Source organism: Myodes glareolus, chromosome 23, assembly GCF_982192425.1.
Source record: "Myodes glareolus chromosome 23, mMyoGla1.1, whole genome shotgun sequence".
In the NCBI taxonomy this organism is placed as follows: Eukaryota; Metazoa; Chordata; class Mammalia; order Rodentia; family Cricetidae; genus Myodes; species Myodes glareolus.
Window position 1 is genome coordinate 49,836,563 of NC_142048.1, and position 23,955 is coordinate 49,860,517.

At 46.9% G+C, this 23,955-nt stretch overlaps 1 protein-coding gene and 1 long non-coding RNA gene across 5 annotated transcripts; one reads left to right on the plus strand and one right to left on the minus strand.

The window, feature by feature from the left end:
- Window positions 1–1,631: 1,631 nt before the first annotated feature.
- Window positions 1,632–5,260, minus strand: Ccdc70 (coiled-coil domain containing 70). 4 transcript variants are annotated; one of them, XM_048456629.3, is made up of 2 exons: window positions 5,176–5,260; window positions 1,632–2,554 (listed from the first exon to the last, which is right to left on the minus strand). In XM_048456629.3, the coding sequence occupies exon 2, from the start codon at window positions 2,477–2,479 to the stop codon at window positions 1,808–1,810; it is 672 nt and encodes a 223-aa protein (XP_048312586.1). In that variant the 5' UTR covers window positions 2,480–2,554; window positions 5,176–5,260; the 3' UTR covers window positions 1,632–1,807. The 4 variants fall into 4 exon arrangements, with proteins under 4 accessions (XP_048312586.1, XP_048312587.1, XP_048312588.1 ...); XM_048456630.2 differs by lacking the exon at window positions 5,176–5,260 and adding an exon at window positions 4,269–4,360; XM_048456631.2 differs by lacking the exon at window positions 5,176–5,260 and adding an exon at window positions 4,278–4,336.
- A 5,134-nt stretch (window positions 5,261–10,394) lies between these two features.
- On the plus strand, window positions 10,395–13,768 carry LOC125414553 (uncharacterized). The gene is made up of 2 exons (XR_007236301.3): window positions 10,395–11,594; window positions 12,332–13,768. It is a non-coding gene; the product is annotated as an uncharacterized LOC125414553 (long non-coding RNA).
- Window positions 13,769–23,955: the final 10,187 nt, after the last annotated feature.

Consider the following 23,955-nt stretch of genomic DNA (forward strand, 5'->3'; position numbering starts at 1 on the left):
TAACCAGGGCCCTAGGTCAATAGATTAGATAAAGGCCTATGATTCTGCATCTCTAAGAGGCTCTTGGGTGAGGCCAACACTGTGTGTCACCTGTCAATCATCAGATGCTGTCCTAAGTAAGAGTGAAGCCTGAACTTGGAGGTGTAACAGTGTTGGTGAATTCCTCTAGCCTACAGGAGGCCTTAGATTTGATCTCTGGCACCAAACAATTCCTTAACTTTAATATAAATACGTCTTTACTTTCCTTGCCCCTCGGCGGCTCCCTGTTGCCCGCTGACCTTATGCCACACTTCGTATATAACTAACTCATCGGCCTCTCTGTCCCCCACATTCAGTCAATCATTTGCAGCTCCCCAGAGAACTGCGCTCTGCCGTTCTCACAAGGAATGCATCTGTTATCTCAGCCACCAGCTCGTTCCTACTCTGTTGGTGAGCTTCTCCAAGCCGTTAGCCCCTCTGGTGGGATGACCCAGGAGCTACCAGGAGTCTTCCCAGTCTTGCCTCTGTATCCTCACACCCAGACAGCTTTCACTGTACCTGCCCCCCTGTCGTCAGTCCCTTAGCCCTTGCCTGCTGACTTGTGAGCTTTCCCATTACTCTGGGGTGACGAGGAAGGTGTATCCGTTGCTGAGGAATGACCAAGATGGCCCTTTTCTCAGTGTCGCGTAAGAGACCACTGGAGAAGACAACTGTCACTTGACAAGTGCCTCAGGAAGCTGTCAGAGACGAGTAGCGGGCCTCTTTGACGCCTCTCCCCAGCACCCGAGGGTGACCTTTCACTGTTTCAGGTTCTGCTCTTCCAGATCTAGGTAGGAAACGGGACAGGACATCGGGCAAGTGTATCTCCAGACAGTGAAAGCCGGAAGAGACAGCTCTGTCTTGGAGTGATTCCTTGCTTTTCTCTCTAGCCATTGGGGAGGGTGAGTGGAGACTTGTAGAAATGTTTCCCTGAGGGGCTAACGGCTCGGAGAAGCTCACCAATAGAGCAGGAACGAGCTGGGGGCTGAGGTAGCAAACACATTCCAGGAGAGCTCAATGCTCTGGGGAGCTGCAAATGATTGTGTGTGTGTGTGTGTATGTGTGTGTCTGTGTGTGTGTGTATGTATGGTTGTGTGTGTATGTGTGTGTATGTGTGTGTGTATGTATGTGTGTGTGTATGTGTGTGTGTATGTGTGTGTATGTGTGTATGTGTGTGTATGTGTGTGTGTATGTGTGTGTGTGTATGTGTGTGTGTGTATGTGTGTGTGTGTATGTGTGTGTATGTGTGTGTGTGTGTGTGTGTGCAAACAGACTGATGAGTTACACAAGCAGTGTTGACAATAAGGTCAGGGGCAACAGGGAGCCGTCGAGGAATGGCAAGGAGTTTGGCCGACTTCTAGAAGTCTGTCCAAGTCAGGCCTCCCAAACTGGCCAGAGTAAAGAGCTCACTCCTGCAGGGTGACAGAGGCAAGATGTCTCAGCCCCTCTCTGTCCCTGTGTGTCTCTGTCTGACACTGGGTCTCCCTTACGCAACCGTACAAACCCCCACACAGGCAGAGGACACTGGGAACTGTCCGGAGCCAGCTGCAGTGCCCAACCATACTGTTTGGAGGATGGGATACACAAAAATCACAGAATCATGGCGAGGCAGGGAGGATGCAGCCAACCTGTGAAGAGCCATTTTTCAAACCTCTCCTCAGGCCTTTATTATCTCTCTCACGGCAAAGAGACAAATTAGTGTCTATTTACTCTAGTACATGGGGCCACCCTGGTCTTGGAGCCCTGCCAGTGATGGCTGTACCCCGTGGTCCTGCGTGTCTAGTGTTCACTATGCGCGCCCTCGGGGGAAGACTGTTGACTGTGGCTCTTCATTGGCACGGTGAGGAGCATTCTGGGGTCTCTGCTCCCCGAGGATTTGGAAGCCACGGCCTTCCACCCAGAGGGCTTTCTCTTCCTCCCAAAGGGCGTGCTCTTCCTCCCAGAGAGACTTTTTATCCTCCCAGAGAGCCCTCTTTTCTGCAAGCAGGGCTCTTTCCTCTACCCACAAGGCCTTTTCCTCCTCCAGTAGGGCCTTGTCCTCCTGAAGGAGATTCCGGTCTCTTTCCCTTAAAGCATTGTCCTCTCTCCAGAAGGCCTTGTCCTCTTTCCAGAAGATTCCGTATTTTTTCCAGAAAGCCTTTTCTTCTTCCAGGAAAGATTTTTCCATTTCCCAGAAGGTCTTTTCTTCTCTCCAGAAGGTCTTCTCTTCTTCCCAGAATGGTCTTTCCTCCCCCTGGAAACCCAGGATCTGGCTCCGGAAAGCCCGGATCTTGCCTCTGAAATCCCATATCTCTTCCCGGAAGTCTTTTATTTTCTCATGGAAAGTTTTTATCTCCTCTCGAAAAGCCTTTTCCTCTTGCATCTTGTGTATTAGTTTCTTCTGACGAATACTGGGTGGGGACAGCACCAGGGACCGGAGGCAAGCCAGCCCCATCCATTTGCTCACCTTGAAGGGAAACATCTTCCAGTCAGCCGGAATGGTGGGTGGCTGTGTTGGCGATTAGTCTGTTGGCCCTCCAGGTCAGTTGGTCAAACCCTGCGAGTACACCAGAGAGAACACGTCCATGAGTATGGGAGGCATCCTGTCTGATAGCGGAAAATTTAATCACTGCTCTCTTTGTGAGAGGCAAGACTTAGTACAGAAGAACACTCGGTGGCCATGGCTCTGAGCTACTTGATCAGGGATACAAGGTCTAGCAGTCCACAAATAATCTTCGCCCAACAAAAACAACAGTGCTAAACTAGGAACCAAAGTGCACAAAGATGATGTGATAATTTAAGGTGGTTCGTGGCAGAACTACTGGGGAACAACAAAGAGATGATTGGTGAGCGCCCGAGAAGGGCCTCAGAGGGGTTGGCAGTGTTCTGTTTCTTTGCTTGGGAAGTGGCTGCAAACACATCATATAAAAAAAGATTTGTAAAATATTTCACACCAGGAAGGGGAAGAGAAGAGAGTAAAGAGGAAGATGAGAAGAAATGGGAAGAGAAGAGAAAGGGAAGTAAGGGGAAGGAGAGAAGAAGAAAGGGAAAGAGGAAGGAGGGGAGGGAAGAGGGGAAAGGAAGGGAAGGGCAGGAAAGGAAAGAGGAGGCAAACGAAGAGGATGAGCATTTTCAACACTTATATATCCGAGGTAGTGTTTATCAGGACAATCCACAATTCAGATAACTACCAAGGCTATCACAGAGTGAGAAAGATGAAGGCTTAGAGTTCAGGGAAAGCTGAATGCAGACAGTGTGTACACTCAGGTGCAGAGATCACATTGTGTGCTTCTCAGAAGCTGGGGTTTGTCCTCAGTGGCCCTCACCAAAGCACTGCAGTGTAGAGCAGCATGGGACATTTGCAGGGGGTTTTCCAGACCTTCCCTGTGTTTTTCTTTCTCTTTTGGCTTGGGATGAGAAAATAAAGACCCTCTCTCCCTCCTTCCCTTTCTCTCCCTCCCTCTTTCCTCTTTTTTTTCCTCTCTCCCTCCTTCCCTCCCTCTTCCTCTCTTCCCCCCACTGTGTGCATCTTCATGCTCACTCACACTGGGTGTCTCACATGTTCAAGTTGTTGTAAGACACCTGGGAATTGGATAGTGAACCCCACCAATGGAAGGAGGCGTGTGTGTGTGTGTGTGTGTGTGTGTGTGTGTGTGTGTGTGTGTACATGATGCATGTGCATACATGAAGAGATAGTGGCTATGGTGTGTATGGATGTTGACCTCCCCTCTCTCCAGTAACACACACCAGAAACCTGAGGCTCACCTCTGATCTTCTCCTATACCAGACTTCTCCTCAGACACCAAGCCCTATCAGTTCTGATTCTTTACATCTCTTGGAGGTAGGCACACATTTCCTGTTCCATCTTCCCATGGCCACTTCCGGGTAGGATGTCTTTTCCCCTCCTGCCTGGTCGCTACTGTTGGTCTTGTGGTCCAGATTCTCTGCCTACACGGCATAGCCTTCCCCCCTCCTGCATGAATTTCTAAAAATTTGTCCTGGTGCGTCACATTTGCTTTCAAGCAGTCAAAGACTCCAGAGGCTGCAAATCAAAGCCAACCGACTGCCGCTTGTCTGTCTCTTTGCTTCCTTCTGTCTCTCCACTCTGTTCCATGTGGCATATAGCTAGTTCTCTAGTTACAACGTGAGCAGTTTTACCTCTGTACCAAAGCACCAATTGTGTCCCCTCTAAGGCTTCCTTCACTTTCTGGGGTGGGCTCCAGTTCTTATTTCTCCCTCTCTGTGTCTACGTGCCAGCGTCCTACCGTTACCTGACATACTTGACATTATGTTTGGATGTGTCTTCCTGCTGTCTCTGTAACCTGGGAGCTAGTAAAACAATGTTGGATGACTATAACTGAATTTAGAACTTTGATTCTGCTCATGTCATCGTATGGTTCTTGATCTAGAATCCCTGGGAGATGCTAAGTTCTCCATTAGTCCCCTTTCCCTAGATAGCTTGAACTAACTGACCTAACGGATTCTTTCAGATTTAGGCAAGGAGACCCCCTCTCCTCACGGCCACCGAGACTCAGGGCCGCCCTCCTGTCCAGTGAGTAGCCCCATCTCCCATCCCTAGGCACAGTGCCTAGCGTAGTTTCTGCTTCAGAGTAGATGGTCAAGAAACAGCAGCTGAACTGATGGCAATTTCCCGGATTAGAATATAAGAGGAAAAATTGTCCCCCAGTTTTTCTCCCGCTACCACTGCATTGTCTTGGGGAGGGGGGCAGGGGCTGTCAAGGTAGCTTAGTGGGGAAAAGCACTTGCTACTGAGCCAAAAGACCTGCATTTGGTTCCTGGAAGCCACATAACGGAAGGAGCGAGCCAACTCCTACCTACAGGTTGTTAATTATGAAGAAAGCCAAACATTAAATTATCATTTTTCTGGACAAGTTTGATTTACATTTATCTTAATAATTATGAGTATCACAATAGGTTATGTTCTCTGTCCTCCGCACATGCACAGTGGTGACACCCTCACACCTACACACACAAACGAATGTAAAAAAGAATGCTCTTAAAATAAATAAAATCAGTAAAATCAAGTATAAATGCATTATATATCAAGAACAGTAGAAAACTGCCTATATGTGTCTATGTAGATACTTTGAAATTCAATAAAAACATGCCTGGTCTTCATAAACATACCAGGCTAGGACTTATTTTGAGGTTACTTACTGCTTAGCTGTTTCCCCAACTGGGAAAGCTCCGTAGCCCTCACGGAGGCAGGCAGTCTTTGTCACATCAGAATCCTAGTGATGCCTCTCTTGGGCCCACCCCTCCCTCCTCACAGTGACCCCTTTGTACTCAGTTCTGAGTCACAGGGTGGAGGCTAACGTGGGGCCCTCGGTGAGAGACCTGTGAAAGGAGAGAGCACCCAGAAGGTTGGAAAGATGGTGACACCTTTCATCTTGGACTTCAGCAATAGTAACTGTATCTCATATTCCGTCGGGTTGTTTCCGGAAGGATCTCTGAACCATGCTTCATGGGGTCATATGTATGTGACGAAGGGCTCTTGTCGCTTGCTCTGTTTGTCTTTGACATTTGGTAGTTTGACTAGGCATGTCTTGGTCTATGCTTCTTTTAGTTTATGCTAGGTGTTTCTGTTGGGATCCTTGGATAGTTGAAGACTTTATCTGGTTTTTCATCCAATTTCAGACAGGTTTTGTCATTTTATCCCATTTCTTCTTTCTGGGATTTAAATTATTCACATGCTTGGAGCAGATGGTGGCCCACGAGTTTCTGAAGTTTTGTTCTTTTGCTTCCTTATTTCTGTCATTTGGACTAGACAATCTCAGTGGATCTGCTTTTGACTTCATGTGTTCTTTCCCCATCGGCTCAAATCTACTATTAAGCTCCTCAATTGAGTTTTTCATTTTCAGCACTAGAACTTATTTTTTTTTTTACCATAGTGAAACTTTTGCTATAGCACAGAAAATTAACAAATCTGTTATTTCACAGAGGTGTTTATCCTTTGAGGGATAATACGTTAAGAACACCCAAAATTTACTTATCAAAAATCTTCAAGGCAACACAGTTTTATCAAGAAGCATGTATCCCAGATATTTGCTTCATCACATTTCACCCATTTCTACCCCACCATTGTTTTATTCTGTTTCTATATATTCAGATTTTTCTTCTTAGATTCCACATGTGAGTGAGATCAGGCAATAGTTTTCTTCTGTGTCTGACTTCATTTAGTAGTAATGTCTTCCAGGCTGATCCAGGAGGCAAATGATAAGATCCCAAGGCTTAATTTATTTCTCTGCTTAAGACAATTTCCTTTTTTACGTCCCTGCATTTTAAGATTTTAAGCATCATTCAATTAAACTGTGTTATGAGGTAGACATGCCGATGATACCATCCCTTGGGAGGCTAAGCAGGGGGATCAGAAGTTGAAGGCCTGTTTGAACCACCAAGTAAGCTCAAAGGTAGTTCTAGCTACAAAGAGAGGGTGGATCTAAAAAGAAATATCTTTCCTGACATCCATTGTAATTTCATTTTTTTCTACTTTTACATTTGCTATTTACAAATCTTTAGTTCAATTTTCAAATATGTGAAATTTTTTCCAATTACGTTGGTGAAGTTAGAGTCCTCATTATATGATAATTCAGCCTTTAATACATGGGCTTTTAGGGGCACATTTTTAGATACAAGTGACAACAAGGATGTATCTTCCATCCTGAGGAGAGCCCATAGCTGACTTCACAATTTGTGGGCATTCAAGACCTGATTGAGCCTAGTCACCCCACCCTACTATATGTGCACACACACACACACACACACACACACACACGTGAAGGTGTCCGGGGCTGCTGACAGGGGGAGCCTGTGGAGAACCATGGACACCAAGATGCTGTGCAGGTGCCAGATGGGAGCTAGAGCTCTGGGTACATCAGCAGTTGTTCTTGAATTCTGGGGAGTCGTAGAGAGGCCTGTATGTCTCTAGAATGTCGCAGTCATCTTTACCTTAATGTACCTGATGACTTACCAAATATTGGCTGAAGGAGCTCCCGTCATCCTTCCTTCCTTCTCTAAATCTTGTTCTGTAATGAAATCAGAATCTTTAGATTCCTTGCTTTTATATATATATAAAATATATACTTATTATATATATATATATATATAAATATATAAAATTAAAGGAAAAATATTAGGAAGCGATGTCAGTAGGAAAACCCCAGGAAGCCATTAGAGTGCAGATGCTGTGACCTTTTTGTTTGTGTATATTAACACACTTGCTTCTACTCCATTGTGGAGTGCTGGGAAGGGCTGTGTGTACTCCCCCCTCTTCCGTGGAGACTAGCTGTCACAGCCCCTAGTAGTTCCTACAACCTGGTTACAGTTTGACTTTGAGTTTCCTTGCCACTAAAGTAAAATAATAACATGAACCATAGAATAAAATTTATTTACCCTCTGGAGAAATATGGATTAGGTGTAAAAGATAATGTTATATATGTCAGTGCCTGAAGGGGGTGCTGAGTGATTTGGGGGTCACCTTCAGCACACTGCGTGGACTCCCTAGCAGACTCTGGTCACTGACCAGGGTGAGTGGTTTTGATAAGACCCAGGCAAAGATTCTACAGCTTTCCTTGTTTAACCTGAGCTGACATTCAGGCTGTCTGTCCTTCAAGTGAGCCCTTGACTCGGGGGCAATATATTGATATGAATCCTGAGAAAATGTAAATGTTGGAGTCCTCAACTAAGCATGTTCTGGGAACAAGTTTATTGTTTCTGACACACACACGCACACGCACACGCACACACACACACAAACCCAAAACACTGCAGCAAAGGAAAACCACATTTTAAAGCTATTTTAACTTATTCATCACTTTGGATATTGTCTTAATTGGGTTTCTGTTGCTTTGATAAACAGAGTGACTGTCCTGTAGTGGTATTTTGTTTGTGATCTAACAAATAAAGCTTCCGTGAAGCTCAGAATGCAGAGCTAAGCCACTAGTTAGCCGTAGAGGCCAGGCAGTGGTGGCACACACCTTTAATCCCAGCACTTGGAAGACAGAGGTAGATGGAGCTCTGTGAGTTGAAAGCCACCCTGGGCTACACGAGACTGAATATGTCTAAAAGAGAACTCACACAAAGGTGATCCCAGCACTTGGGATCCCCTGCCTTTAATCCCAGCACTAGGGAAGTGGAGACAGGAGCGATAAGACTGGGCAGAGAAAGGAATATAAGGCAGAAGGAGGCGAGCTCAGATACAGTCTGAGGTTTTGTAGAGACAGCGTTAAGTCTGAGGATTAAATGGGACAGGATCGCCCCTTTGGTCTGAGGATTCAGTAGAGGTAAGAACTCGTGGCTGGCTGCTCTGCTTCTCTGATTCCCCTAATAGCTGACTCTGGGTTTTTATTAATACCAGCTAGAACTCACGCAGCCCTGTCCCAATTGGTGGTTCTACTGCTGTGAAGAGACACCGTGCCCCAGGCCATGAACAACATTTAATAATTGGGCTCTTGCATATACAACTACACACAGGTTTCCTTGCAGTGCAGAATCACAGCCCCAGAGATTCTGATTCCTTGGGCCAGAGAATCAGCTGCTGCAGCACAAGAGATGAACTGACCTGGCTTGTGACCAGGAGAATGGTATTTATTAGTATTCAGGCATCTGTACTGGCCTGCCCTTAGGGTCCTGACATGGTGTGTCCTCAGCTGCTGCCACTAAGTACACCACGTGTGCACATTTACTACGTTCCCCTTTAAAAGGTGAGCCTTGCCCACCTCCCCTCTCTCTTTCTCTGCTTCTGTCTGACTCTCTGTCTCTCTCCTCTTCTGCCATTCCTGTCACCAGAGGCTTGTCTTCCCTTTCCCTCCTCCCTTTTCCCGTTCCCTTCCCCGAGTGAAAAAGACCCTCCACGTGAGCCCTGTTGCATGGCCTCTTTCTCTTGTGTGACGAGTTTATAACAGTATTCACCGCAAATATTTTGTGTTGTTCCCATCTGTTCTAGTGTGAGGAGAGGGACAGTGGCTGTGACTTTCCCTCTGGTTTGACGGAATCATGTATTTCATGTCTTTGTGGCATTTTCTACTGTCAGGGTACTACATGGGGCAGTCTTCTCCTCTGTGCCCTCTGGGATACCCCAGGGGAAGCGAACGATGCAGTCTTCACTTGTTACTCTTTCCTTTGGCATCCAGGAGGGTGTGTGTGGTGTGTGCACAGACACTGACCCATCAGGGCCTGAACTGGGAAATCTGTGTTCCTTTAGCTCGTGAGCTTCGGATTCCGGTGTGGTTTGAGCAGGAAATGCACTCCCCCCACATCGGATGTGTTGGACCGATCATCCACAGAGCCTCGGGGCTGTTTTGGAAGGCTGGGGAACCTTCCTACAGTGGAACAGTACAGGGAACTGGGTCACCAGGGTGGGCCTTAAGGTTTTAGAGTCCCGCTCCACTTCCTATTCATTCTCCGAAGGTTACAGATCCAAAGTGACCAACTGTTCCAGGCTCCAGCCATCAGACTTCCCCGGCCATGATGGAAGCCTCTCCCCACCCTGCCCTCAGATTGTGAGCCCCAACGAAGTTGTCCTACTTTAAGCTGCTCCTCAGTCAGGATGAGGAAGTACGCAGTCCCGGTGTATGCAGGATCTTCAGTGGAGATTCGGAAAGGGAGAACCCCTCTCAGTAACACCAGTGAGGACTCTTTGTATGCGACAAGTGAGAAGGAACAGGGCTCTCTAGTGCACAGTTTGAGTTTCAGTCATTCACGTCTCCTATCAGCCTAATTTCACAGCAGTCACTTGAGTTTTGACATTCTGTGAGATCGTTTGGTGCTGGGAGCAGGAGTGAAACAGCAGGAGGGTGTTTCTCAAATATTTCTTCTCCCTTTGACCTCCAGACGATGCCCTTTGTTCCTTCACTCAGATTTTCAGGGTTAAACTTATCGCATTGCCCAGAAGTACAGCCGTGCCTACCGGGCACAGGCAAGGCTGCTGGCCTCTGCGGCTGTCCATCTGCACACAACTTGCTGTAAGCCGGCTTCTCAGATGCTTTGTGGTTCAAGCAGCCCTCTATCCTGATCACTCTCTAGTAACCCCACTACTGAGAAAGAGATCCCTGTCTTACACAGTGTGAGATGGTGGAGCCCCGCATCCCCACACCAGAATAAGATCAAGCAGTCAAATGTCTTCACAGCCCAGGGTAGAAGCACACAGCTAACTCGGTGGACCACAGTGAACAAGCATGGCTGTGAGGTTCATGCTTTTAGGAACAAGAGAGTGTGGTGTACCTGGGTCCTCGTGGAGGATGTGGTTGACTTGTTTGAATTATGTACAGATACACGGGTCAAACCCAGAGAGTTATTGACCAGGTGATGTATAGCCAGGAGATTAATAGGGGTGCTGACCAGTTGGGGAACAGGTTACACTAGACTCACTAGTTCCTAGTGAGTGCATGGGTGCTCATAGTGAGGCCTTTAAGACCTCATGGGGCTAAAAGATAGCAAGAATGGTTGGAGAACTTTAGTCCTCCCCTCACTCTGGCCTAAGGCAACCCTGCCCTCTGTTGCCCTTATTCCCTGGGTTTGGGATTTCAATGATCTTAAGCAGAAGGGAGGTCTAATCAATGATGAGATACACCTTGTCTGTGAAGTAAAGCAAACAAGGCCACAGTCTGCCCATGGCTGCCCGGATAGCAGTCTCCTCGCCCTTTCCTCGGGCTGCAGTGGGCAATGTGTGTGATGCTTCCTTTCTGCTCTGTATTCACCGCAGTGTTTTGCAGACTCCTCACATTCCCGGGACTGAGAAGCTGAGCCTTGAACCGCAGTTGGCCTTGTTATGTAGGAGCCTGAGGCAGGGCATCCAGGCTGTGGTTGAGGCAAGCCCTCCATACTCTTGGAGAGGGAGGCCGGCCCAGGAAAGGAGCTCACAGCCATGGGGTGGGGTTCTAGAAGCAGCACTGAAGAGTCTCAGGTGCTCACCCATGACTTATATCAACCTCTGGGTGTGCAAGGCTCCATGCCTGCATGATTGGTGCAAATGGACTTTTACACCATCCAACCAGAGGACGGACTTATCTCGAGAGCCCCTCTTAAAACATAGTAATTTCCTAAGTTTGTGTTTTTTCTCCATAAAGAAATGTTGGAAACAATGTAAATTCATGACAAATGTTTAAAATTACAAAATGAACATTAAACAGAAAAGAATACTGCGAGGATTATGTTTACCATAAAGGAGGTCTCAGTCCTAGGCCAGGGTTGCCTGGAATGCACTTTGTAGTTCAGACTGGCATGATTTCTTTAGCAATTCTCCTGCCTCCCTCTGCAAAGAGATAAAGTTAATGTTTAGATACACCATACCAGGCAAATGCTACTATTGTGTTTGTTTCTGAAACAAGAACTCTTGTGGTCCACACTGAACTCGAACTTATGTCGGCCTAGGCTGGCTTTGAATTGCAGAGCACAATGCCTTTACCTCTCAGGAGCTGAAAAGAGTGACACGAACCAACAGCCCGTGTTTTTAAGAAGTTGACTTTAGGACATTTAGAAGCAGGCTGACTATGTTCACCAGGGTCCTTTCCAGATGTCTAGCCTGTGCAAGCATGTCACTACTCTGAACTGGGACAACGGCACACAGACACCAGTGGGTATGTCATAGAAACCAATACAGTACTAGGTAAGGCCAGGTCCTTGGAGTGTGCTAGCCAGCTAGGCTGACCAAACTGTCCCATCAGTGTGAGACAACCTTCCCAAGCACACAATTCACAGGAAAAAAATACAGGCAGAAAGTAACATTTACCAAGGGCTTGCACGTGCTGATGTAAAGCTCAAGGTGCCTTTATTGTCACATGATTGCAACACAGAAACTCTCATGGCAACACAGACAAATGGGGAAGGAAAAAAGAAGGAGGGAGGGAGGGAGGAGAGCGAGTGAGAGAGAAAGCGGGGGCTGGGGAGGGAAACACCACAGTTTGATGCCTTCACTAATGCCATCCATGGCCTGGGCTCTGCAGTGGATGCTGACAAGGTCAGGTATATTGCAAAATCCAGGCTGGAGAATCTATCGGGTTGCACAGTTCTGGACTCATAGAGGAAAGCAGAGTTGAAGTTGAGGTGTGGGGTGGTGAATGGTCTCACATCAGAGTCCAAGTAGGTTGGGTCACAAAAGAGACCAGTGAGCCAAGAAGTGAATGCACCTTCTGGATTCCCCTAGCAAAGGGATTCCCCTAGCATGGCCTATGGGAGCACCAGGACTGCTGTCAATCTTGTTTGGAACATTCTGTTTCAGTGAGAGGCAGGCAGTGTCAGGGGAACTGTCAGAGCTTATTTAAAGATAACTTGGGTTTGAATCACAAAGATTCATGCTCATTCTGTGCTAATCTAGAAGCCTCTGGGAAGTCTGAAAAGGGAGGTGGATCTTCCTTCCAGGTGACGGCTTAGCCTCCACCATCACTGTCTGATGAAGACGAGGAGACTTGAAGAAATTCATGGAGGAACTCAATGGAGTGTTTGGGGACAAAAGATGAGGTATGGCTTCCCCGTGAGCTCTGCTGTCACCTTCTCTCTTGCCAGCCCCTTCCATACGTACCCTGGCCCTTGGCCATCGCTCACCTCTGTCCGGTGACTTGTTTTCGTTTCTCTCTCAGCCTGGTTTATGGTTCCTGGTGTTGGGAAACCCAAGGGCCTGCGAGGATCCTGGTTTTCTTTCTCCTTGCTGGTTTTCAGAGGCTGTGGCACGAGGAGGCCATAGCCGCACTTGGTGGGGCACCTGCTGTTCCTCGAGGTGTGACCAAAGGTCCCACAGTCTCTGCATTTCAGCTGGGAATGGCAAAGGACTGGTTAGAGAACCACAAAGGGATGCGGGCACCACTCCATGCTCAGTCCCAGGCAAGGTCCCAATGCCCTTCAATCTTCTCTCTCCAGAGAGGGCACAAACCATAGATAGAGTTTAAACAACAGACAGTTGAATTTTGAACCCGTAAGTGACAAGTGTATTTGATCAAAGAGACAAGTGTAACAGGGCCGTGGACCATTCTAGACAAAAAGATATCAGCAAAACTGAATGCAGATTGGAAGTACCAGACAGGCCATAGAACTAAGGCCCTTAATGCTCTCGGGTGTCCAAATGAAAAAAGACCTAATCCTTCCAAGTTCATAGTTCTGGGACAGCCTCTTGGTATACACCCCTGGACACACAAGTATAGGCCTCCACTTACCCTAGAGTTCTCATCTTATGGTGGTGGAACGTTCTTAGACATGGGCCGTCTTCACTTCTTAGCTTCCCGCTGGGCTCTCTGGGCTGCAGTGGTCCTGAAGCCCCCAAATGCATGTGTGCCTCCTGACTCATGGCTAAGTGTGAGTCAGTCATGTGATAATACTGCCAGCTGAGAGCTAGCTGTCTCCTCCAGGTCTACGCAGCGGGTTCTGCCAGCAGTGCAACCTGGACCCTCACACCAGACAGGAGGCTGCTTTCAGGAGACTGGCTGAGAACTCTCCTGCCAGGCTGCTCACAAGATCTGTGACGTCATCTATGTAGGAAAGGCCAGCCTTGAGGAGTGAGACTCACCCGCCCTTTGATCTCTACCTTGATTGAAAATCACCTGCTCTAAACTGGCCTGGAAGCCTCCGTGATTTTCTTAGTGCTCGTGTGAAGCTCCAGAACCATGGACAGAGTTTCAAAGAGCAAATTCCACTGCAGACCCAGCAAGAGTTTTCTGCCAGTGCTAAGATCATCTGCCGGGAAGCATGCAAACACATTGAAACGTGATGTGATGTTGAGGTCCAACACAATAAATGCCTTTGGGTGGCTGTGTCTTCGACAGACACGTATTTGCAGGCCATAGCATGAAAGTCAGAGGCTCGTCATTCATACTACATTCTTTGTGTGGATAGAGATTTTTCTTTTACTGTGGTTTTTGTTTGTTTCACTTTTAGCGTGGTTTCTCTTTTTTCTTTTCGTTTTGCTTGGTTTGGATCAGGTTGGTTTCAGTTTTGTGACTGAATCTCTTTGCTTGATTAATTTGTGTTGTTTCCTTTGTTGAGGGTATGGTAGTGATGAGGGGCGGTAAGGGGGGGATTGGTAGTGATTATCATCAGCTAGTGATTAGTGTTTACCATCGAGTCAGGTCTCAAAACCTAGGCCAGGGTAGCCTGGAATTGACTATGACTTGTAGATTGACATAATTTTTTCAAAAATCCCCCATCCTCCATGGCAATGAGTTGCAATGCAAGTGTAGACAGATAGCAAGAAGGAAATGTTACGTTTGTGGATTTGTCTCAGGTGAGATCAATTGAGGCCAAATGTGACCTTGAGGTTGGGTTCTGCCTGGGCTGCTTTGAGCTGCAGAACACGAGGCTTTCCCTTCAAGGTGCTGAAGAAAGTGTTCTGAGCAGAGGACTGACCTCAACTCAGAGGGTGTATAATGTGTGTCCTTAGGGAGAGTTAGAATCAGGAAGTACCTGTCCATCAAGGCCGTCTCCAGCCATCTTGTCTTTGCAGATGTCGAGTTTGCAGACGTGGAGTTTATAGAACAGGGACAACAGGCACACAGTTGCTGACTCGTGGCTCAAGGACATCAAACCCATACCAATTAAGATCCCGGGAGGACCCTTGCTCGAGCAAGTGAAGTCAGGAATGGAGCACGAAGCAAAAGAGAGCTGTTGGAGAAGTCAGAAAGAGTTGATAGCGAGGAAATGACCTCACCTGAGAGCCCAGCAGCCCGTAGAGCACGGTAGCACCCAGGGAGCAGAGGTTATGATAGGACAGAGGAGGATGCAGCAGGGGATGCCCCAACACAGTTACCTGAGCTTATGTTGGTTGGGGGAAAAAACCCTATACAACAGTTAGCCCTCTTTCAATCTAGTAGGCTCAAGACACACACATCCCTGATCCTGCTAGCCAGCAAAAAGATCCAAGCTGTTAGAGCATCCAGTCAGTGTGAGACTGTGTCTTAAGTATGCAAGTTACCAAAGGGCAGTGGGTATTGACATGAATGGCTGTAAGCCAAAAGCCAGGGTGGAAATTGTGTGCATGTGTACAAGTGTGTGTGTGTGTGTGTGTGTGTGTGTGTGTGTGTGGGTTTATGTTTGTATGTGTTTGCGTTTTAGAGATATATAGGGAGAGACAGAGACAAAGACAGAGAACATCTCATTTCGTGAGTTAGTCAATTCTAGTGTAACTGTAAATTCACAGCCCTCCGGAAACTCCGAGCTTCGGTGCCCAGAGTTCCGTACCTTATGGTAGTTGTCCCTATATATCAGGATGACAATCAGGCCAAACACTTCAGCAACACAGGGATAGCTAAGATGACAAGGCCTACAGATTGTCTTACCTCTCAATGGTCTTGTGATCATAAGGTGACTGTGTGTGTGCACAGTGTCTGTGTGGCACACCCGATGTGGTAGGTTTGAATGTCACTTGCATCTGTGGATTATTTTTTTATTGAACAATAGGTATTTGAAAAAAACCCCATGTTCTGGGCACAGGAAAACCCTGGAATATCCATAATTTCTATGACAATTTTAATGATAAAACTTTATAATATCAAAACATGACAATTAGAAGATATGTAGGGGCATTGAGGTTATGGAAAGTGTCTCCTAGAAGCCACTGATATTGACGAGGAGAAGAGAGGTGACCTCCTTAGAATATGTCTCAGGGGCACACTTCATAGTTCAGAGTACACACTGAGCTGAGGCTGTGGGCATGGAGATGTGAGTCGAGGCATGGGAGGGAGGAGTTCTCAGTTTTGTTGCCACTTTTGAGGTGAACATGAGCTATTACAGTCATCTCCGTAGTTCATTCTGGAGAGGAACATCCATTTCCACTTGGATTCCTTTCACTCCCGAAGAGGCCATTGTGTGACAACCCAGAGGCATCTGGCCAGTCTGAACAGAGAGGTGACATCTCTCCAGGTGACAACTCAGTCCCCATCACTGTCCTCTGAAGACGAGGAGACCTGAAGGTCCTCATAGAGGACAGTCCATGGGATCTGGGAGCGTGTTCGTTCGCCATTCTCCTGAGAGGCAGGACACGCAGAAGGAGGTGTTTCCCTTCCAATGCCAAGTCCTGGGGCCACTGTGATGAACCTGGAAATCCAGCAGTCACCAAAGATTCTGGTGAATTGCATCCTCAGGGGTTGGCCTGAAATATGGGCAGCCGAAGGCTTCTGGAAAAAACCAAAAAGGTCTGGATGAGAGCAGAGAAGCTCTTGTTTGTAGGTATTCTTAGATGCCCTGCCTTGACCCCGACTCTCAGCATGGTCTTTTGGGTCAACTCTGTAGCCAACAGATTGGGAAGGAAGAGGTTGGGATATGTAGTGTAAGACTTTAGACAATTCTGAAGCCATTTCTGACAATTCCAAACCCTCTCAGCCTCTGTGCCTTAGTGCTTCCCCTCCTCCCCTGGGAACCAAGGACCTAACAGCTACACATGCACGTACTCAGTTCCTGAACAATTACCCATACACGTATGTTTTGACTCAGTCCCCTGGGAAACAGAGTCAAAATGACCTCTTATCTCATCTGCTCTGACAATAGCTCTCCAGCCAACTATTGGTATTACCCCTTTTCGAATAAGCCAATCATAATGGTCAAGGAACAACCCCTCTTGTTTCTATGGGGCCTTCTCCTTTGAAAGTAGACTGTACCAGCTATTCGAGGTCTCTCGGCTTCCCGAATGCTGGGGGACCCTGTCATGACAGAATTAATAAAATCCTCATGCTTTTGCATCGGCTGTGGTATATGAAATGGTCTCTGGGGGCGACTCCTTCTCGGTTTGGACACTAGAGTTCAACATTTGGTTCCCTGACTGGGAAACGAGTCACTCCCAGACACACTCTAGACCCAGTTGGAGGTATAAAGAAATGAGCTCATTTTTGTGTCTGTCTGTTTGTGTATTGTATTTCTGTTTCTAGCGTCCAAACAGTAGGCTCCAGTAAGAGTTCTCCAGTCAAAGTCTGGGTTCTAGAAGCAGCAGCAGGAAGTCGAGCCCTAATGGCAAGAGCAGAATCAGTGGACAGAGGGGAAGGGGGCCAGAAAGCTAACGGGGCAGGCTATGTTTATAATACAGAGCTCAGAAAGGAGGAGGATCTGGAGACTGAGCTCCAAGGTCATGCTCAAGGACAAGTGAGGAAGACAAGGACAAGCTGCCTGTCCTCTAGGACAGCTGGTCTACAAGGAGGAGAACCACACACACAGCAGAGTGTCCCACGTCAAAACCCAAGTCCGTCTGAATTCCGGAAGTGACCCAGGAAAACAATGCTGCCACACCAGAGAGGTTTATTATATCTGACGGGCACAGTGGATATGAGCCGAGCAAAGACCCGCCATGGCAGGCAAAGGGATGATGTTTCAAGGACCAGGAAGACAGAATTCCCTCGACAGGATCAGGTCTTTTACTCACCGCCAAGTTGAAGTCTTGGTTCATCCTTGGACTATCCATGGGAAATTCCTTAGAGGGTGCCTTCCTCTGCTGCTCATTGGAACTGTGTGGGGCACACAATGGTGTGGGAACACGTCAGCTTTTGTCTCAGAAGGGGAGACTACTTTCTAGTTCTCTGGCCCCCTTTCAGATGTTTGGGGGCAGAAGATGAGGTATGGCTTCCCCATGAGCTTTGCTGTCACCTTCTCTCTTGCCAGTCCCTTCCATATGTACCCTGGCCCTTGGCCATCACTCACCTCTGTCCGGAGACTTGTTTCTGTTTCTTGTCTCTCTCAGTCTGGTTTATGGTTCCTGGTGTTGGGAGACCCAAGAGCCTGCGAGGATCCTGGTTTTCTTTCTCCTTGCTGGTTTTCAGAGGCTGTGGCACTAGGAGGCCATAGCCGCACTTGGTGGGGCACCTGCTGCTCCTCGAGGTGTGACCAAAGGTCCCACAGGCCTTGCATTTCACCTATGCATGGCAAAGGAGATACCAGAGAGTCACAAAGGGATCTGGGGACCTCTCCACCCTCGGTCCTTGTAAAGGTCCAAATGTGCTTCAATGTCCTCTCTCTAGAGAGGACACACAGTGCACAATGGGTTTCAACATCCAACGGTTGTTCCTCTGTACATGGAAGAGACAAGCATACTTGAGAGGTGCCCAGGTGATGGTAGTGAGCCCTTTATCAGACAAAGATCCTATCTTGCTGAAGAGTAGCTGCACCTACCTCCCAGTCTCTCTTTAGGAATAGTAATTCCCTTGCCTTGCTGTCTGATATGATCAGAATCGTGGATCACTGGGACAAGTGTAATAGGCCTGAGACCATAGTAAACTCCCAGATATTGGCACCACTGACCGCAGGATGGAAATACCATTCAGGCCATAGAACTCATTCCATTAACGCTACTGGGTTCCAAAATAAAAAAGCCCTAATCCATCCAAGTCCACAGTTGTGGCCAATGTATTGCCCTTGCCCCTTGGCTTTTGTTTTCTTCTTGGGGCCCACTGTTCTTGTTAACTGAAACATGTCAACTGAGAATATGGTGCTTAATTAAAAGTTCACCTTGAGAAAGGCTCAGTGATCCACTGAGATAGGGACCGCCCGGCACATACTCTGCCTGCCCGCTAATACAGACTTTCTCTTGGCTTAACCCCATGTCTGAGCAGTCTTCTCTGGTGGCTGCCCCACAGTACAAAGATTCTGTCATAAACCCAATCCATGTGTCTCCTAGCCCCAGTGTCTTCTGACACATATAGGCCTCCACTAACTCCAGGGATCTCCTCTTCCAGTGGAGCCCATGGTCCCTCTTGGCTTACTCTGGGCTCTCTGTAACCCTGAATCTCCATATATGTCTCCTGACTCATTGCTAAATGTGAATCAGTCATCCAGAGGTGTTGCCTTCGATTTGCTGAATCAAAGGAAATCAAAGAGCAGAGCCAATGAAATCAAACTCCATGAGAAGAACGCGAGGCCTGCTAATGGCCATCATACAATGATTCCTGCTTTGTGTTTTCACATCCCCAGCATATTCAACTAAGTGGGAATTTAGGAACTTGAAATTTGAATATTCTGGGGAAGTTTCACTTTAAGAAAGCCGTCGCTGGGCAGTGATTTCACATGACTTTTATCCCAGTCCTCAGTGAGGAACAGACAGTGCATACCTGTGAGTCTGAGGCCAGCCTGGTATACAGATTGAGTTCCAGGACAGTCAAGAGCTACACAGAGAAACACTGTCTTGAAAAATCAACAACAAAAAACCCACTATCAAACTATCTTTATGGAAATATGGATTGAACCCAAGTGAGCAGCCAGAAAACTCTCATCTTGCTTATTCTTTTTCATAGACCTAGTCTGAACATTTGTTAAAAACATTAATAAATTAGTTTTAACGTTAGTTAAAAACTCAGAGGCAGAAATTGGGGTTCAACCTGAAAGTCAGAAAAGTAAAACAGCTAGCCACTGACTCTTACCTCTCCCATAGTCCACAATGGCAATCCTGCCTCCAAGAATCTCAGAATGAGACTGAGTCTGAGATCTGTCTGTTCCTGTTTTATGACCCTCTCTGTTTCTGGGATTAAAGGCATACACTGCCTGGTTTCCCTAGTGTGCCTACTGGGATTAAAGATGCCTGTTACCACTGACCAGTGGGGCTGCTTTACTCTTTGACCTTCAGGCAAGTTTTATTAATTAAAATACAAACGAAATGCCACTACCGTTGTCTCCCTTCCTGACTACAGAGCTGCCTGCCGTTCACGGGCCCCTTATCAGCAGGAGCCTGGTAGACTGCTGATGGGAGCAATTCTCCTTGTAGTCCACTCCATGTGTGGACTGGTGGATCACCACTGCTGTTTGCCGACAGAGTGGGTTCAGTTTCCCTGAGGTTCTATGCAGGCTTTGGGTGCTTGCATTCCTCAAGCATTTTTCACTGCTCTAAGATTTCTTTGGTTGCTCTACTCACCATGTGTTCCCACGGCTCTGCAGCTTTTCTGTCAATCAACAGATGCTCTCTTGACCATACTCTGGCATGTTTTCCATTCCTGGTATTTGGTGCCAAGAAGCCCGTTTACTCTCCTGGCTGTGGCATAGATACTATCCTTTTTGGAGTCAGTCTGTTGAACATAAAAACCACATAGGCAGGCCCATTGAGGACAGAGTCACATCATACCCTGGGACCCCAGAATCATCCTGTTTTTACCAGCGGCCATTGCCAGCTTTGACATAGCAGAAATAATGTCCACTGTGACAAGTCACACTGTCATGAATCAGCCCAGTATAGGGGACATACACCAATGGTTGCCTATAGGGTTGAGACATGTATGACTGGAAGGGACTCAGGTTAACTCACTTCCCCCACTTCCCTGTCCTTGTCACCTGTGAACTCTGAGAAGAGATTCAATATCATCAGGAGGACCTCTGAGGCAGCTTGCCTAGTCACGGTTTTGGAAGTTTTCATCTACTGACAATGACCACAGTGGTAGGCCTTTTCCCTACACAGCTCTTCCTCCTTCACTAAATTCTCCAAGGCTTGTTTCACACCCTGAGATGCTGGCAAGTTCATTTCTTCACTGACATTAGAATATCTTCCTTTGGAATATCAGCATCTAGTGAAGACCAGCTGAGCCATTGAGCCTGGTGAAGGGAGAAGTGTGCATTTACAGGAGGGAAAGGATCCTTCTGCCTGCTCACGGGACTCCAGTACCATTATGTGGAGGCTCCCCGGGGACATGGAGGCTGCTAAGCTTCTCTCAGAAGTTGAGTCTCACAGTAAGCCAATATAGCTTACATGTCCTCAACCAAGGCTGTTAGCTCTGGAGTCTATCTGTGATCTTGTCCTTCCACAGATCCTGCCCTGTCATCTCCTGACCAATCAGACTGGCATCAGGATGAAGCTCAGGTGGCAACAGAGCTTTCTGCCAGGGTGAAACACAGTCTAAGGTGGGAGAAATCCCATAGTGTGGGAGATTGGCTCCAGAACATGGGTACCAGCTGCTACCTGAACTCCACTCTGCAGTGTCTGACACACCCCACCTCCTGTCAACTACATGCTGTCCCAGGCTTACTCTTGTAGGAGGAAGCCACTTGTTCTCCCCAGCTGCCTGGCTAGCTTAGTCCCCAAATAATCACACAGAAACCATATTATTTAAATCACTGCTTGGCCCATTAGCTCTAGCTTCTTATTGGATAACTCGTACGTATTAATTTAACCCATTTCTAGACCCCTCCAGAGAGTTGGGTCCCTTCTCAGGCTCTGTACTCCACAGAAAACACAGCTTGTATTCTGACTCTGGCTGACTCCACTCCACGGCTGCTGCTGTTCTTGGTGGTCATCCCATGCTCCACTGTCATCTCCAAAACACTGGAGTCTTCTGCTGCAACTGGACCAAACTTTCACTAATTCTCTCTCATAGACTCTCCTCATGGTGCCTAGCCTCAACAACTTTGTATGACCCCTTCAGTCCTGGGCCTTCAACTGCCAGTGAGACTGTACCTTCACCAGTGATCTCTGCCTTCTCACAGTGCCAAACCCCAAGTGCTCTCCATGACCCCTTCATGACTTCAAAACCAGTACCACCTGGGTGACTCTTACTCATTACCAAGCCCAACTGCCAGCACAGCACGAGGTTCATCCGTGGCTGCCTCTGGGACTTAGGTTTTCCGTGCTCTCAGGGAACACTTCCCAGAAGATTTCATGTCAGTGACTAGGTCTCTTCTCATTCACCACTAACATCTTTGCTCCAACTGAGCGACATCAAGTATACCAGCAAAGGAAAGCACCTGTATCTTGTTCATCACAGCTGATTCTTCAGCCGCCGCCCAGAACCACAGAATCTTTATTCAAAATAACAAAAGGCTTTGAGAGAACCTTTGAACTTTCCTCTGAAACGTCACAAGCCAGGCCTTAGTCTTCTGAGTTGCTCTTGACATTCTTGAGTTTCAAGGTCCGAAAGAACACCCCACTGAGCTCTTAACACTCAATTATTCTTCTAGCCCAAAGTTCCAAAGTCATTCCACAATTATCCCCAAATCATGACCAGGGCTGTCCCAGCAACACCCCAGTATACTGATATCAGATTTTCTTAGTTAGGGTTTCTATTCCATAACCAAATAGCAAGTTTGGGAGGGAAGGGTCCAAGAATAAGAATATAAAAATGTAGATTCCAGAAATAGGAATGTAAAAATAAAGAAATATGAAGTTATAAGCCTAGGAGAATGAGCACAGACTGTCAGCAGCTGTCCCAGCAGCCTGAGGATTAACTATTAACAGTGGGTTACTCCACTTTACAACCCAGAGCTCTATTTACAAGGCCAAAGCATCTCTCTGCAAACTGAGACCTAGCCTACATATGAGTCAACTTTTGAGAAAATAGTTATATGACCTCTGGGTTAGGCATTATCCCTGCTATGTTAAACTGACAGCATCAAGCAGACAACACAGGACTTCAGTAAACACCACCTGCAAGTACCAAGGAAGATAAGGGGTTAAGTACACACACTAGTTTAACTGAAAAAGTGTTAATGGAGATTGTAAAGTAAGGCAATCTGTATCTGAGTTTTACCTTAAAATTGTAAAAATTTCTGTGTTCAGACCTAATGCTTGGTGCCTACTATAAAAGGGTTCAGAAACTGACCTCTGCCACAGCCTTACACCTCCCCCCCCCCAAAAAAAAATCTCTGGCTGTGGTCTCAGCTGGTAACTTTTTGTGCCCCATGGAGATTTATTTATTTAATTTTAAAAAATTTTTTTTTTTCCTGGATTCTGGTTTCTGGAATAAAGTTTGCCTCTGGTTTATTAGACTTTGGTGGTCTGTCCCCATCTTTGCGCAAACCCCCTGAATCCAACAGGAGGAGTGGGTTTGACTCAGCTTACTCTATGTTGCTGCTTACCTCTGAAGGATGTTAGGACGGGAACTCAAACAGAGCAGGTTCCTAGAGGCAGGAGCTGAAGGAGAGGCCTTGGAGAAGTGTTGCTTCCTGACTTGCTGTCCCTGGCTTGCTCAGACTGCTTTCTTATAGAACCCAGGGCCATCAGCCCAGGGATAGCACCACTCACCATGGCCTGGACCCTCCCCCATTGATCAGGAATTGAGAAAATGCCTTACAGTTGGATCCCAGGGAGGCATTTTCTCAACTAAGCTCCTTCCTCTCTGGTGACTCTAGCTTGGGTCAAGGTAACACACAAAATCCACCAGCACAGTCAGGATGGTTCACAAAGGATCTTGCCTCAGAAACAAACACAACAGTAGCATTTGCTACCTAAACATTCATCTTATCTTTTTGAAGTGGGAGTCAGCAAGATTTTGGAAGGAAATCAGTACAGTTTATACCACAGAGTAAACACCAGGGAACCCTAGCCTAGGATTTAGACCTATTTCATGATAAACACTTATTATCTTAGAACTTTTGTTTAAATATTTATTATTCTAATTTTAATCATTTTGTGATACTTACATTATTACCAAACTTCTCCCACCTTCTTATCTATTACCATTATTATTATTACTATTACTGTTGTTCTTTGAGACAGGGTTTCTCTATGTGTAATTCTGGCTGTCCTGAAACTATCTCTGTAGTCCAAATTAGCCTCTAACTCACAGAGATCCATCAACCTTTGCTTCACCGAAGCTGGGATTAAAGGCATATGCCACCACCACCTGCCTAATTTTGGCCCTTTCTTAGGGAGTAAAACAAAGCAGACAAAAAGAAAAAGAAAAAACAAAAAACAAAACCCTAAAACAAACAAAACAACAACAACAGCAACAAAACAAAACAAGGAAAAAACAAACAAACAAAAGAAAAGAAACCACACAAGGAAAGTGCCAAGTGGTGGCAAAGGAGGAAGCTGGAGACCTGGATGCGGATTTCTCCCTAGCTGGATGGCATAGAGGCATCAGTAGGCTGGTTTGTAGGCAGGGCCCAGAGGCCACTTTTAGTTATGCATTGGCACCTTAAACCCTTCAGGAGGCACCAAGACCCTTCTCCTGCCTGAGATCTCCTCACCTGAGATGGCCAGGAGCTCCTGTGGTCAGAGGCTGCCTTAATCACAGATTATGCCCGCCCCCCACTCGGGGTCCTGCATGTGAGGTTCCC